The 15,000-nt window shown below is 36.6% G+C and overlaps 1 protein-coding gene across 7 annotated transcripts in view; it reads left to right on the top strand.

Annotated features, from left to right (window-relative positions):
* Positions 1–15,000, top strand: part of nrxn2b (neurexin 2b) — a 786,445-nt gene that overhangs the window by 401,758 nt on the left and 369,687 nt on the right. For 6 of the 7 annotated variants that reach the window (XM_052140149.1, XM_052140185.1, XM_052140168.1 and 3 more), the window contains 2 exons: positions 655–956; positions 14,961–14,984. In XM_052140149.1, coding sequence (XP_051996109.1) covers positions 655–956; positions 14,961–14,984 — 326 coding nt within the window. The remainder of the gene's footprint in view (positions 1–654; positions 957–14,960; positions 14,985–15,000) is intronic. The other variant, XM_052140162.1, reaches the window with a different exon arrangement.

The raw sequence follows: 15,000 nt of genomic DNA on the forward strand, positions 1-15,000 counted from the left end.
ATTACAATTCATTTCTAGAGGAAATAAATACTGATTGTGACCTTTAAGGGTCAAATTGACCTTTTTTACATTCAATTTCAAATGCTTGCAATAAAGGCTCTGTTTGCTCTAGCACTTTCTTTTTGCTCTTAAATTGTTCGTTTAGGGGCCAGCGAACACTAGAAAAAAAACTATGTTTCTCTCACAATATACATATCTGAAAGCCCCGACTCTTTTTTGAGAAGCCTCTCCATTAAGTTGTAGAAAAGGTCCAAATGTTATTAATTTGTTATATTTATTAGTTATAAACAAACTGTCGTTTGAATGTGTTCCTGAATATTGATGATTAAATATATACAACTTTGCAAACCTGAAGTTGTTACGTTTCAAATGACACCAAGATCACGTTTCTAGTCCATTCATAGGCGAGATATTCCACAAAACATGGGGAAAGGGCGGGACTTCCAAAAAAGACTGGATGTCTATGATGTTGTTGAGAGTATTCATCCACATCATGAAAATCATCAGATAGGAAACTGTCTCTTGGTAACAGTTCCGGATCTCATCTTTTAATAGACTTAAATCATATAAAACATCTTTGACGACCGCTTTAATGACTCTATATCTGTTTTCATTTGGTAAATATGTTCATTTTCTTTCTCTCCGTCTTCAAAGGTAAAGAGGAATCGGTGGCCACCTTCAAGGGAAACGAGTTTTTCTGCTACGATCTGTCGATGACTCCGATCCAGAGCAGCACGGATGAAATCACACTGTCTTTCCGAACACTTCAACGTAACGGACTGATGCTTCACACCGGAAAATCAGCGGACTACGTGAACCTGTCGCTAAAAAGTGGCGCCGTTTGGCTCGTCATTAACCTCGGCTCCGGCGCCTTCGAGGCCCTCGTGGAACCGGTGAACGGGAAGTTTAACGATAATGCTTGGCATGATGTTAAAGTCACCCGAAACCTGCGACAGGTAAGACGGAGCGCTGACATGGATTTGATTGTGTTTTTCTAACCACATGGTTTCATGAGTGGAACGTCGGGAATCACTTTGGTTGAGGGAAGAATTTTTCATTTGCTGTTGCTTTTAATGACACGAGTGATTTCTGTTATGCAGTACATTTTCAACTCCGTACCTTCAAAATAAAAGGTACAACTAAATATTAAACTGTTAATAATATTAATAATCCATGTGATGCCTTGAATATCTCATTCTGTGACACGCCTACCAACTTATATTACAATACATCACACACTTTATCATATCCATTGCTAATACGAACTTATGTTTGTGCTATTGATGACATCACTTCCTGGAAGAAGAATTCATAAAGGAAGTGGCTTTCTGTTAGTTTATCCTTTTAAGTTCTGAAAGCGTGTTTAAAGATTTTCTGTTTCAGTGGCATACCCAAAATTAAAGACAAAAAAAAAAACATTGTATCTTTGTAAAGAAACCTTTTAAAAAGATTTAATGATATATATATATATACATTCTGAGACTCAGCATAAGAAACTGCTGACAAATCACAACACAAATTTTTCACATTTTTATGATTCTACTTGTTATATCTCTGGGTGTTAATAATGTGACTCTGATAAACTGCTTTTGTTTTGTTCTCAATCATGTCGACTGTATCTGAGAAACATTTTGTGTTGATACGACAAATCAATCAAAAGTTCCAACATTACAAATATAATTGATCCTAGTGTCCAAAAACATCTCCAAACAAATAAAAGATAATAATTGTACATAAGAACTAATTACACATGCAAACACAACAACGACTAAAGGTTTGCATAGCATGCAGACATGATTTTAGTCATGAGATTTCACAGAATGAGTTTCATTCTGTGTCATTTGAGGCATCATTGAGTCTGTGTCGTGTATTTGGCGCCATCTCCTGGTGGTCATATGTAACATTGTGCTTCATGTGGATTATCTAATGATCTATACATCTGATTATCTTGTGTGTGGACTCGATTGAAAGATAATCACAGACTCTAAATAATCATATGGGACATTTTATGTTCTGCTTATGTTTTGTGAATTTATAATCAAAAACTCTGCATACAAGCAACGCCAACATAATTTTCAAAGACATATATTTAGCTGTTACTCGCTATATTTGTGTCTGTGAGTAAAATAAATAGTCTGGTTGTATTTTACACTTTGAGATCTTTCCAACAACATATGACACATGAATATTTGATGAGTTTGATGTTTTTGCTGATGCAATAATACATCAAATCATCAAAATGTAACACTTCTGAATTGTCTTTTAAAGCACTTGTTCATTGCTCATAATATCTACATGCATTATAAAGTACAGCTTCTAGACTTTCAAATGAAACCTATTTTGTGTTGCTCAAGACTGTAATTATTAATATTTTGACAATTATATTTTTTTCTCGCAGGCCCATCTGAGCTTAAAGGGTTAAATAAGTATGAGAACACAAGAAATTTATATAAATAAATAGATAATTAAAACAATATTCCCAATAAAACATTTTGATTAGAGAAAGGATTTAAAACATAAATACATTTCTTCCGTTTTTCATATCAGAACCGTAAGACGTGGCGAAAATGACCAAAGTGTTGAAATGTTCCATTTAAAACGAAGCCCTGGTCATTAATGTAGAGAACGAGTGAAGGATATTAAGACATTTATGTTGTTGTACTGCATAACAGAATGAGCCGCATATATTTGGCTGATTCAATAGTCTCCCTGTGTTCCCGAGTGCTTCCTAACGCCTGTCGATGAGAGTTTGCTTGTTAAACCTGATCCAGACGGCTGTAAGACTCATGCCTGCTGCGTCACCACTCCATTAGCTGCATCTTAACTTGATGTTCTTGTCGAAAATGTACTAAACTCTAATGAAGTCCACAGTCATGAGGAACAGAGGCGGAAATCAAGGATTGGACTTCAATCCAAATTGAAAAGGTTCATAAAAAAGGACTTCATCGATCAAATTAAAGCTGAAGTGTTAAATTGCGTTCTTGTATCCCAGCTTGTGCAGAGACAGACATTTGTGTGTTGATCCTCTGTAGAGTGGAAACGTTGTAACCGTTTCATTTAAGCATCCCGATACAGCAGCACTGACTGAACCGCTGTGAGTTTGGGACGGGACTGTCTGTTTGAAAACGACCATTATGTTTTCAAATCTGTTTAGAGATGCTGGAAATCATATCTGAGTGTTTACTGTGAGGTCTTGTCCACACTGATTTAGTTTGAAAACGCATCTTTTTCTCTACGATTCGTCCGTCCGTCCGCACTGAGACGCCGTTTTTTTGAAAACGCACTCCAAAGTGGATACATTTGAAAATGGCGTTTTCATGTTGTAGTGTGGACTGTGCAAACAGATATCTGAAAGTGATAATAATCTATGTGTGGCAGCTCTATGATTTTACAGGGGGAGTGTAAACTGAACCACAGATTTACCTGGCTCGTGCACACACACACACACACACTTAGATCTGGGTCCCCGACCCCCTGGAGAGAGAGCAAAAATACCAGTTAAACATACACACGTATTTTCCTAAAACTTTGTCCTCCAAAGAAAAAAAACATGCAATCATAATTCACAACTAAGTAAATGCACAAACTGGGTCAAAGCTAAATTACTTAATGAACAATTTAAAATACTGGATCAGCAGTATTTACCGAGACACAAACAAACTCAAATAACCCACAAGAAAATAATAATAACAACAACAACAACACGACCGTGTTGACAGAAGAAAAGACAAAAAAAAAGAAAAATATACATTCAAGGCCAACCAAACTCAGGATGTTAAATAGACAGGGTCACAGAACTTGGCTAGCACAAATAATAAAGAAAATAGATGCACAAGAATGAATCAACCATTTCAATTGTACCAGATTTCATTCATGGACATCATAAAGAACCAAAAATAAAGAAATAAAAGGAAACATTAAAACACAGAAAGACTTTCCATCTTGACATTGGCTAGTGAATGGTCAAACCGTTTCGTGGATTTGTGGAGGAAAAGAAAGTTAGGTTGCCGAATCTGCGGCACACCAGGCGGCCACCCCAGCAGACGTTTAAAAGTGTCCAGCTTCGGAACTCGCACGTAATATCGGCAAACGCCACACCACAGCACGCGAGCACTGATCACAGGCAAGGCGCCGTCGATCTGACGATCTACAGCACCCTGCTGAGTGAGATTCAGCACGCTTCGAGCGTCGTCGTGCGAGGATCCATCCGCCAAATCCCAAACAATCAGAACAGCAACAAAGATAGCAGCACTAACGACAGAGAGCAGCTACAATCAGAAAGCCCACTGCAACGTCTTGCACTCTGTCATACCACGGACAGATAAGGAAATGATTAATTAACCCACCCCATAATAACACGAGTAATAATAAAACCAACCTACCGGTTTAAACTTGCGGTAGACCGATGATTCAACTCAGAACACTAAAACATCTTATTGCAACGCACGTCGCTATACTGTGTCACCGGAGTCCTCAGTCCACACTATAGGGGAAAGGAGCCAGATAAGTAAATAAAACTTTACTCACTATCAACACGTAGAAGTACAGCCACAACTCCCGCTCCTTACCTGACAAAACACTTCTGTAACACGCCGGCAATGGATAACGTCACTCGTGACGATGAGACGCACATCCCAAAGACGCTACCGCGCTGCTTTTATAGTCCAACTAAATCATGCGAAATAGACCCGCCCTGTCATTATGCCAACGGCAATTACTAACAACGGCTACATATGAATCCCTCAGAAGAGACTTTCAAATGTCTCGTGACGTGTAATATACATTAGACCTGATCGGTGAATTAACAATGTGTGTATGAAATCAGACACGGCCTGATGCACAGAAACACCTGTACGGTCCAGAAATGAGACGTGTGACAGGTGCTTCATGAGGATGATATGAAGGACAGTGTTTTGAATATTCATCTTCACCTGCAGCTGAACAGTTCTGATATTATAACTGCCTGATATTCATAGTGATCTAAAAACAGATAAATATACAGATAAATGCAGCACTGGCCCGAATCTCAGTGGCCCGTCGGACAGTCCTTATTATCCAGCACTGGTAATGCAGCGGGGATGTCCCGCATGCGCAGTAACATGATTTAAGCATTTTCATTCGTTTCAGTGTGGACGTGCAACTTTTGGAAAACACTTGGAAACGCTAGTGTGCACGGAGAGCGCTTTGAAATGGAAACAACGTTTTCAAATGTATCCGTATTAATGTAGACGTAGACTAAGGGATAATGTACATTCAGCCGGTTGTTATCGCAAAATAAACCCTGACTGTCAGATCAGGCCCGTGACGTGAAGCCCGCTTACTAACCAACCGAATAACTAAAGAAATGTGCAGATATTGATTTGTGATGAAATGATGTTATTATGTGAGAAGAAAGAAAGTGCTGAACAGCTGATTTGCACCTCTGGTTTGTGCTGTTGGTGTTTATTTTGTGAATAATGACCGTCTGCTCATTAACACGCTTATTACACGACTACTCGCCAAATAACTAAATAAACGCACATACACCATTTATGAGTTGAAATGATTTATATTACTTGTGATACGAGAAGTAGGAAAGATAACTCGCATTACACGGATGTCCGGTCTGATATCTCTTTATCACCGGATATGCGGCTGTTACTCAAAAATATCAGAACGCTAGACCGCCGTTGACCAATCAGACATTCAGTATTCCAGAGACACGTGTAATAAACTGCTTTAAATAGATTTTGGACATCTATTGAATATAATTGTCTCTTAAAACATTATATATCAGAAAGAACTATTTCAGCACTTTCTAACCCCCTGAAACACTGCAGATAATTGGTCGATATCAGTAGGATGGGGATTTATTGCAATGGATGTGCAAAATATCCATTTGGCCAATGTTTGCCTTTTTCCTTTAAACAAAACACATTAGTGCAGGTGTAAACGAATCTATAATTGATTCATTTTGAATGAGGGTTCAATGTTTGTTTACTCCAGGATCCAAAACCCTTTTAAGGGTAAATAATAACTTTAATACAGCAATAGTACAACAGATTCTTAACATGTCCTGTTTTAGTCAAATGTGTCCCAGGATTGCAACACTTCAGTGAAACACGACAATGACAAGCTGATTGTTAGGTTAGCAACATGCTAACATCAAACTCTATTGGAATCAGTAGTGAGTTGCAAGTCAGTCGCTTGTGAAACTGTCACGCGTCGCAGGAGAGATATTTTACATGACAAAAGAACCCATGAGTCCAGACAAGAGAATAAGGTGCGTTCAAGACTGATGCAACAAACATTATCTGAGCAAGATCCACACAAACTCTGACTCAGCGAGTGACTCTGTGATGCTCAAGCACAAACAAATAACATTGTGAAACGATTCACCCACACACACCATTAATCAACTCTAATCAGAGGCTTTAAGCAGAAGTGCACACACACACACACACACACACCCACACACACACAATTTCTTCATGGTTCTCTCACACACATAGACATTGAGTAAAAGCGAGTGAGCGGTTCAGTGGCGCGGGTTTAATTGGCAGCAGCAGATAGCGGCGGTGAGACGTGATCAATTTCACTCACAAAGCCTCACTCGCTGCGCTGGTAATTGCGACTGGAACAAATGGCTTGTCAGCTGTAATGACAGGGATTGTAATTGGCTGCTGTTACAGGAGGGCGTGTCAGATATAATAACAGCTGTTGCTATTGGCTGCTGCTGTGAATCCAGAGAGGAAACAAAAAAAGATCTTTTGTCCGGGACTCAATTCATTTACACACTCTAGACTGTCTTTATTATCCTCAGAGACTCTCAGTGAGATTCTCAGCTCAGCAATTAAATGAACAATACACACTGAGAAACAGACAGCCCATCTATCAGCTCCATGATACACTGTACTGTCTCACACACTCACTCACACACACACTCACACACACTCTCACATACACACACACACACACACTCTCACATACACACACACACACACACTCACTCACACTCACTCACACACACACTCACACACTCTCAATTCTCAGAGTGTGTGTGAGTGTGTGTCTGTGTGTGTTGTGTACAGGTATTGTTTCTGTATCTAATATATAACTATAATAAATAAATTAAAAAAAAGGTCACTGAAATATATCAATTATATGATACAGCACAACAGCTCCACCATGTGGTGAGTGATAGAGTTACACAGATATTCACAAACACTTCCTGTTCTCTCTCTCTCTCTCACTCTCTCTCTCTCTCTCTACTCAATATCACACATGCACACCTGAAATATGATACACAACAGCACAAACCAAAACCTTCAGTTTCCTGTTGACCATGTAGACCGGGGCTAGTTGTCACATATGGTCTGTATTTCAGTATTAAGTCAAAAGTCCAATTAAAGAAATGTTTTCTCTAGCAGTGGTTCTGTGGATTGTTTTTCAACACCTTCCAAACCCTGATGGATTCGATGATTTTTGGGTCAAAACTATGTTTTGATATTTTTGTAGTCAATTTGTGTTGTTATTGTAGGTGTTTAGATGCTAAATGTTTTCTGTAAGGTTTAAGGCCACATTCACACTAACCGATCTAAGTTTGACGTCACCGTTTTCCAAAGTATTTCTTCTTTACATTCTTAGCATTGAGGAACAGCTTCTCTCTCTCTAGTAATTTGTCACCTAGCAACAGTGTTCTCATGTTGTAATTGTGCTTGGATAGCTTCAACGTTTCTATTTTCTGTGTGTCGTTTGGTGTGCGAACACATTTCACATGAGCAGGATTATACTGATATCCACTTCTGTAATATCACACTCACAATCGTGCCGTATTGTTCATCTATCAGCATGACTGTAATCACCATTGTCTTTATATCTGGACATACTGTACGATTGCGAGTGTGATATTTCTTGTTGACAGCTCAATGAGTGATGAACAGCATATAATTACCCATAATGCACATCACATCATTTGTATTTGAATTACTCAGACAGACAAGTTTTCCAGTGTGGTTCTGAACTGAATTCACTCTCAATCTGCAGGTGTGAATCCTAATTATTTAAGTGAGGGTGTGTCTCAATCCGCCCCCTTGTTCACTGATCAGGGTGTCAGTCATTTATAGTCTTAATTTGCAAAATCATTCCAGTGCCCTGAAACGTTTGCACCCTAAAAACTCCCAGAATGCATTGTTTAAACAGTGAGCATCGATGTTCACTATGTTCCCTTAACAAAAACATCATCAGCTCTGATGTTTCTCAAGTCCTGCGTTTCAAAGTGTGAGCTCGTTATAGTAATCGTGTCAAAGGTGATTGACTCATAGTATTCAGGGCAAGTACTGATATACTGATTCACAACATACTGATTCACGATATACTGATTCACGATATACTGATTCACGATATACTGATTCACAACATATTGATTCACGATATACTGATTCACGATATACTGATTCACGATATACTGATTCACTATATACTGATTCACATTATAATGATTCAATATATACTGATTCATGATATTCTAATTCATGATATACTGATTCACGATATACTGATTCACATTATAATGATTCATTATATACTGATTCACTATATACTGATTCATGATATTCTGATTCACGACATACTGATTCACAATATACTGAATTCACATTATAATGATTCAATATATACTGATTCATGATATACTGATTCACGATATACTGATTCATGATATACTGATTCATTATATACTAATTCACTGTATACTGATTCATGATATTCTGATTCACGACATACTGATTCACAATATACTGAATTCAATATATACTGATTCACGATATACTGATTCATGGTATACTGAATCATGATATACTGATTCACGATATACTGATTCACGATATACTGATTCACGATATACTGATTCACGATATACTGATTCATGATATACTGATTCACGATATACTGATTCATGATATACTGATTCATGATATACTGATTCACAATATACTGATTCATGATATACTGATTCATGATATACTGATTCACGATATACTGATTCATGATATACTGATTCATGATATACTGATTCATGATATACTGATTCATGATATACTGATTCATGATATACTGATTCACGATATACTGATTCACGATATACTGATTCACAATATACTGATTCACGATATACTGATTCATGATATACTGATTCACTATATTCTGATTCATGATATACTGATTCATGATATACTGATTCACGATATACTGATTCACGATATACTGATTCACCATATACTGATTCATGATATAATGATTCACTATATACTGATTCACTATATACTGATTCATGATATTCTGATTCACGATATACTGATTCATGATATACTTATTCACCATATACTGATTCATTATATACTGATTCATTATATACTGATTCACGATATATTGATTAACAATATACTGATTCACGATATACTGATTCACGATATACTGATTCATGATATTCTGATTCACAACATACTGATTCACAATATACTGAATTCACATTATAATGATTCAATGTATATTGATTCACGATATACTGATTCACGATATACTGATTCACGATATACTGATTCACGATATACTGAATCACGGTATACTGATTCATGGTATACTGATTCACGATATACTGATTCACTATATACTGATTCACGATATACTGATTCACTATATACAGATTCACGATATACTGAATCACTATATACTGAATCATGGTATACTGATTCACGATATACTGATTCACGATATACTGATTCACGATATACTGATTCACTATATACTGATTCACGATATACTGATTCATGATATACTGATTCACGATATACTGATTCACGATATACTGATTCATGATATTCTGATTCATGATATTCTGATTCATGATATACCGATTCATGATATACTGATTCACGATATTCTGATTCACGATATACTGATCATGATATACTGATTCATGATATACTGATTCACGATATACTGTTTCATGATATACTGATCATGATATACTGATTCACGATATACTGATTCACGATATACTGATTCACGATATACTGATCATGATATACTGATTCACGATATACTGATTCATGATATACTGATTCACGATATACTGTTTCATGATATACTGATTCACGATATACTGATTCACGATATACTGATCATGATATACTGATTCACGATATACTGATTCATGATATACTGATTCACGATATACTGTTTCATGATATACTGATTCACGATATACTGATTCACGATATACTGATTCACGATATACTGATCATGATATACTGATTCACGATATACTGATTCATGATATACTGATTCACGATATACTGTTTCATGATATACTGATCATGATATACTGATTCACGATATACTGATTCACGATATACTGATTCATGATATACTGATTCATGATATACTGATCATGATATACTGATTCATGATATACTGATTCACGATATACTGATTCATGATATACTGATTCACGATATACTGATCATGATATTCTGATTCATGATATACCGATTCATGATATACTGATTCACGATATTCTGATTCATGATATTCTGATTCACGATATACTTATTCACGATATTCTGATTCATGATACTTTGATTCATGATATACACACACACACACACTCACACACACACACACACACAATCACACACACACACACACACAATCACACACATATACACACACTCACACTCACACACTCAAACTCACACACACACACACTCACACTTACCTTCACACACACGCACACACTCATACACACATGTTTTTTCTTGCAGTGATATTGTATCAAACACATTATATAAAGCTAATTACGGTATAATTCATTTCAAACTTTTATTCAAAACGACGTACAAATGTGAATTCGAACAACAAAATTGATTAATATGCAGTAACATGTGAAGTGATGTAGTACAAGTTCCAGAATATTGTTGAATTTATAGTTAGAACTGCAGAGTCTTATCCAAACTCAAACTCCCCCAGAAAACTTCAAACGATCATCGCTGTACTTCTTATTTCATTTGATCTAGACTAATTAATCATGCCCTCTGACCTGGATGGGAATTCCCTAATATGGATTCTTCCCGTCATTAGAGCAACACAAGCTTGATGTTTTTGTGCTGAGGGTCCGTTCACACAGGACGTGTTCTTCTATTCAAAACACAGAATGGAACTGAGGATCTGCCGAGGTTCTGGTGGAATTTAAGTGCACAGATTCTTATTAGATTCTATCTGAAAGACACAATTTTCTCCCGAAAGAAGTCATTCATGTGAGGATACACTCCTTCATCCGCTCAATCCTCTAGATTAGCTCCAAACACTGGATGAGATTGTCCCGGATAAGACGTCAAATATTCAACTTGAGTCTTGAATCTCAGCAGGATGTAGCTGGAGAAAACGTCTGTTAAATTCCTCCTCAAGACCTCCCGGTAACCGTTACTCAGAAGCAATTTAATTTATTCTCTTGTCGTGCTGTTGGGGGTGGAATGCATGAGCCCTCACGCAGGGGAGATGAGACATGTAAAAGCACTTCCGTAATCTCTTCTCTCTGTCCCGCTGGGAGGCCCGGAGACATGGACACTCAGATGTGCCGACAGTCTCAGACGATTCTTCCCACAGATGCTCACTTACAGCTGCTGTACTGATGTTGCCACACACAAATGAAACTTTAATATGAAATGCAAAAATATATTTTATAAGTTTTTGGAGGTGGTTTGTCCGATTCGATCTTCTATGATGGTTTTATTTACATCATTCTTGTCTGCAGGATGAATTCCACTCTCAAGTTTGAGTTGATTCTTTTCATTTATGTACATCATAAGATCGTGTTTGGCATTATGTTTGAGAAGGTAAAATCAGTCATTTGCAACACAGTTTGGACATATAGCTCATTTCTGGAAGTGTTGTTACCGAATATTTGTTTTCTTTGACTATTTTGAATTGTTTTCATTAGAGAAATACTTTTACCCGAGAAGCAGAATGCCATACAATATTTGATATTGTTTTCAGAGAAATCGAACCAAATTTATAAACGTTTATATGTTTGTATGATTGAATTAGTTTTCTTACATCACACCAAATGTATTTCGATTTCTCTTCAAACAACACTTAATATCACATGACATTCTGATTCTGAAGTCATTGGTTCTTGTTTTAAGGATTTTTATATATTTTAACTAAAAAACAAGACCAAAATAATATATATATAATTTTTTTGCAGTATATGAACAGTGATTAATCTCATTTATAAATATTGTAATGCAGTACATTGTTTGTATTTACTAATGTTTTCATATACAACGTTTGATTTTAAATAATGCATTACTATATGTTGAAATTAATATTAACAATGACTAATAAGTAAATTAATGTTGTTAATTAATGTGAACAAATGGAACCTTATTTCAAAGTGTTACCATTAGTGTTTACATAATGCCATGGAGTGGTGGTGGCGTAGTGGGCTAAAGCACATAACTGTTAATCAGAAGGTCGCTGGTTCGATCCCCACAGTCATTAAGAGTTCCCTCAAATGCATGTTATTCCAGATATAAATTTCTGTTTATAATCATAATATGATAAAAATACGTTGACTTTTTGTCACTAAGCTGTTTTATGTTTAAGTCAAAACCATGTGAGTGGTGGTGTTGTGGGCTAAAGCATATAACTGGTAATCAGAAGGTTGCTGGTTTGATCCCCACAGTCACCACCATTGTGTCTTTGAGTAAGACACTTTACTCCAGGTTGCTCCGGGGGGATTGTCCCTGTAATAAGTGCTCTGTATAATACATTGGTACTCAGAAGGTTGCTAGTTCGATCCCCACAGTCACCACCATTGTGTCCTTGAGTAAGACGCTTAACTCCAGGTTGCTCCGGGGGGATTGTCCTTGTAATAAGTGCTCTGTATAATACATTGGTACTCAGAAGGTTGCTGGTTTGATCTCCACAGCCACCACCATTGTGTCCTTGAGTAAGACACTTAACTCCAGGTTGCTCCGCCGGGATTGTCCCTGTAATAAGTGCACTAAAAGTCACTTTGGATAAAAGCGTCTGCCAAATGCATAAATGTAAATGTAAATGTACATACTATTACATGTAAAATAATAATAATAATGATAATAATAATAATAATAATAATGATAATAAGCAACACAGTGAGCAACACAAAATAGGTTTAATTTGAAAGATGCATGCAGACATTATGAGCGAAACTGAACCAGTGCTTTGAAATCTGCAGAGAAATCAAAAGTGTTACAATTTTGAATTGCACATATCATTGCATCAGTAAAAACATCAAACTTATCAAATATTCATGTGTCATATGTTGTTGAAAAGCTCTCAAAGAGTAAAATACATCCAGCCTATTTGTTTTAAAAATTATAGTGAGTAACAGCTAAATATATGTCTTTGACAATTATGTTGACGTTGCTTATAAGCAGCGTTTTTGATAAAATATTCATGAATTATAAACAAACATAAAACATCACATATGATTATTTAGAGTCTGTGATTATCTTTCAATCGAGTCCACACACAAGATAATCAGATGTATAGATCATTAGATAATCCACATGAAGCACAATGTTACATATGACCACCAGGAGATGGCGCCAAATACACGACACAGACTCAATGATGACTCAAATGACACAGAATGAAACTCATTCTGTGAAATCTCATGAGTAAAATCATGTCTGCATGCTATGCAAACCTTTAGTCATTGTTGTGTTTGCATGTGTAATTAGTTCTGATGTACAATTATTATCTTTTATTTGTTTGGAGATGTTTTTGGACACTGTTAAATCAGAATAACAATTAAAAATAAGTGTTTGTTTCATTATTATTAACATTTTTTGTCTGATTTTTAAGCAGTTTTTTATGCTGAGAGTCTCAGAATGTATCATTATCAATATGGTTAAAACATTTGAAAAGTTTTATTTACACTTGACCGTTCTTGTTTTTCGATTTACAAGTCTTTATTTTTGGGTGTCACTGAAACAGGAAATCTCCCTCAGAGTTTAGTGGGTTAATCAAAATAATCTAATGTTACTGACTAATGAAATGTGTTCAAGAGTTCAGTGGTCTGAGACCAAACATTTCCATCAAATCTGAGGAAATGTTTATTCACAAAACGCACGTTCATAAATCGAGTAAACTGTGATGTTTGAAAACGGGCGATCGTTTGTGCTACTTCTGCATTGGCATGAGTCTAAAGCTGGTCTGGATCAGATCTGGATCTTTATGAGGTCTAGAAGATGTTTCATAATCACAACAATCCTGTTTTTCCAGGATGAAGATGGCAGCATTAATGTTGAATGTTTTACTGTGTTGTTATTTGAAGCTGTTTATGTCTCACTTTGCTGTTTATTTGTCTCTGCTTCTTTATAGTCGTCAACCAGAGAAGAGCGATTTCATGCTTTACTTCCAAAACCACGTTTGGCCACATTGGCCTGTAAAGAGCCCCGCCCAAAACACAGGCCACGCCCACTCGCAGGACTAGCCAATCAGAATGACTTAATAATACTCTTTTCCTCCAGCCCCTCCCACTCAAAACAGCCCCTCCCCCTAATCTTCCCAATCGTCCTGTTTCTTTCTGTGGAGAATGACGTTCTCTTGTGTCCTTACTAACAGAACGGCGTCCGAACCTTCCAGTTTCATTTGGGACGACTAACATGTGTCATTCACGGAATGTGGGCCATTTGTTTCTTTTCAGATTAACTCGCGTACTGACGTACTAACAAGAATAACAATGTTGTTGTCATGTTTTTCTTTTGGTTGACAATGAAGAGATTTTCTGTTTTAAAGGGAATTTCTTTATTTCTTCATTTGGATATTTTTCTTTTGGACGAAAAGACAAATACAGTAAAACCGCCTGACTTGAGAAGAGTTCTCGATTTGTCATTCTTCTATATATTTTCTGTCCTTGTTTTCTCTTAAAGCACTCAGGCATTGGACACGCTATGGTAAACAAACTGCATT

This window comes from Xyrauchen texanus, chromosome 2, assembly GCF_025860055.1.
Source record: "Xyrauchen texanus isolate HMW12.3.18 chromosome 2, RBS_HiC_50CHRs, whole genome shotgun sequence".
Classification (NCBI taxonomy): Eukaryota; Metazoa; Chordata; class Actinopteri; order Cypriniformes; family Catostomidae; genus Xyrauchen; species Xyrauchen texanus.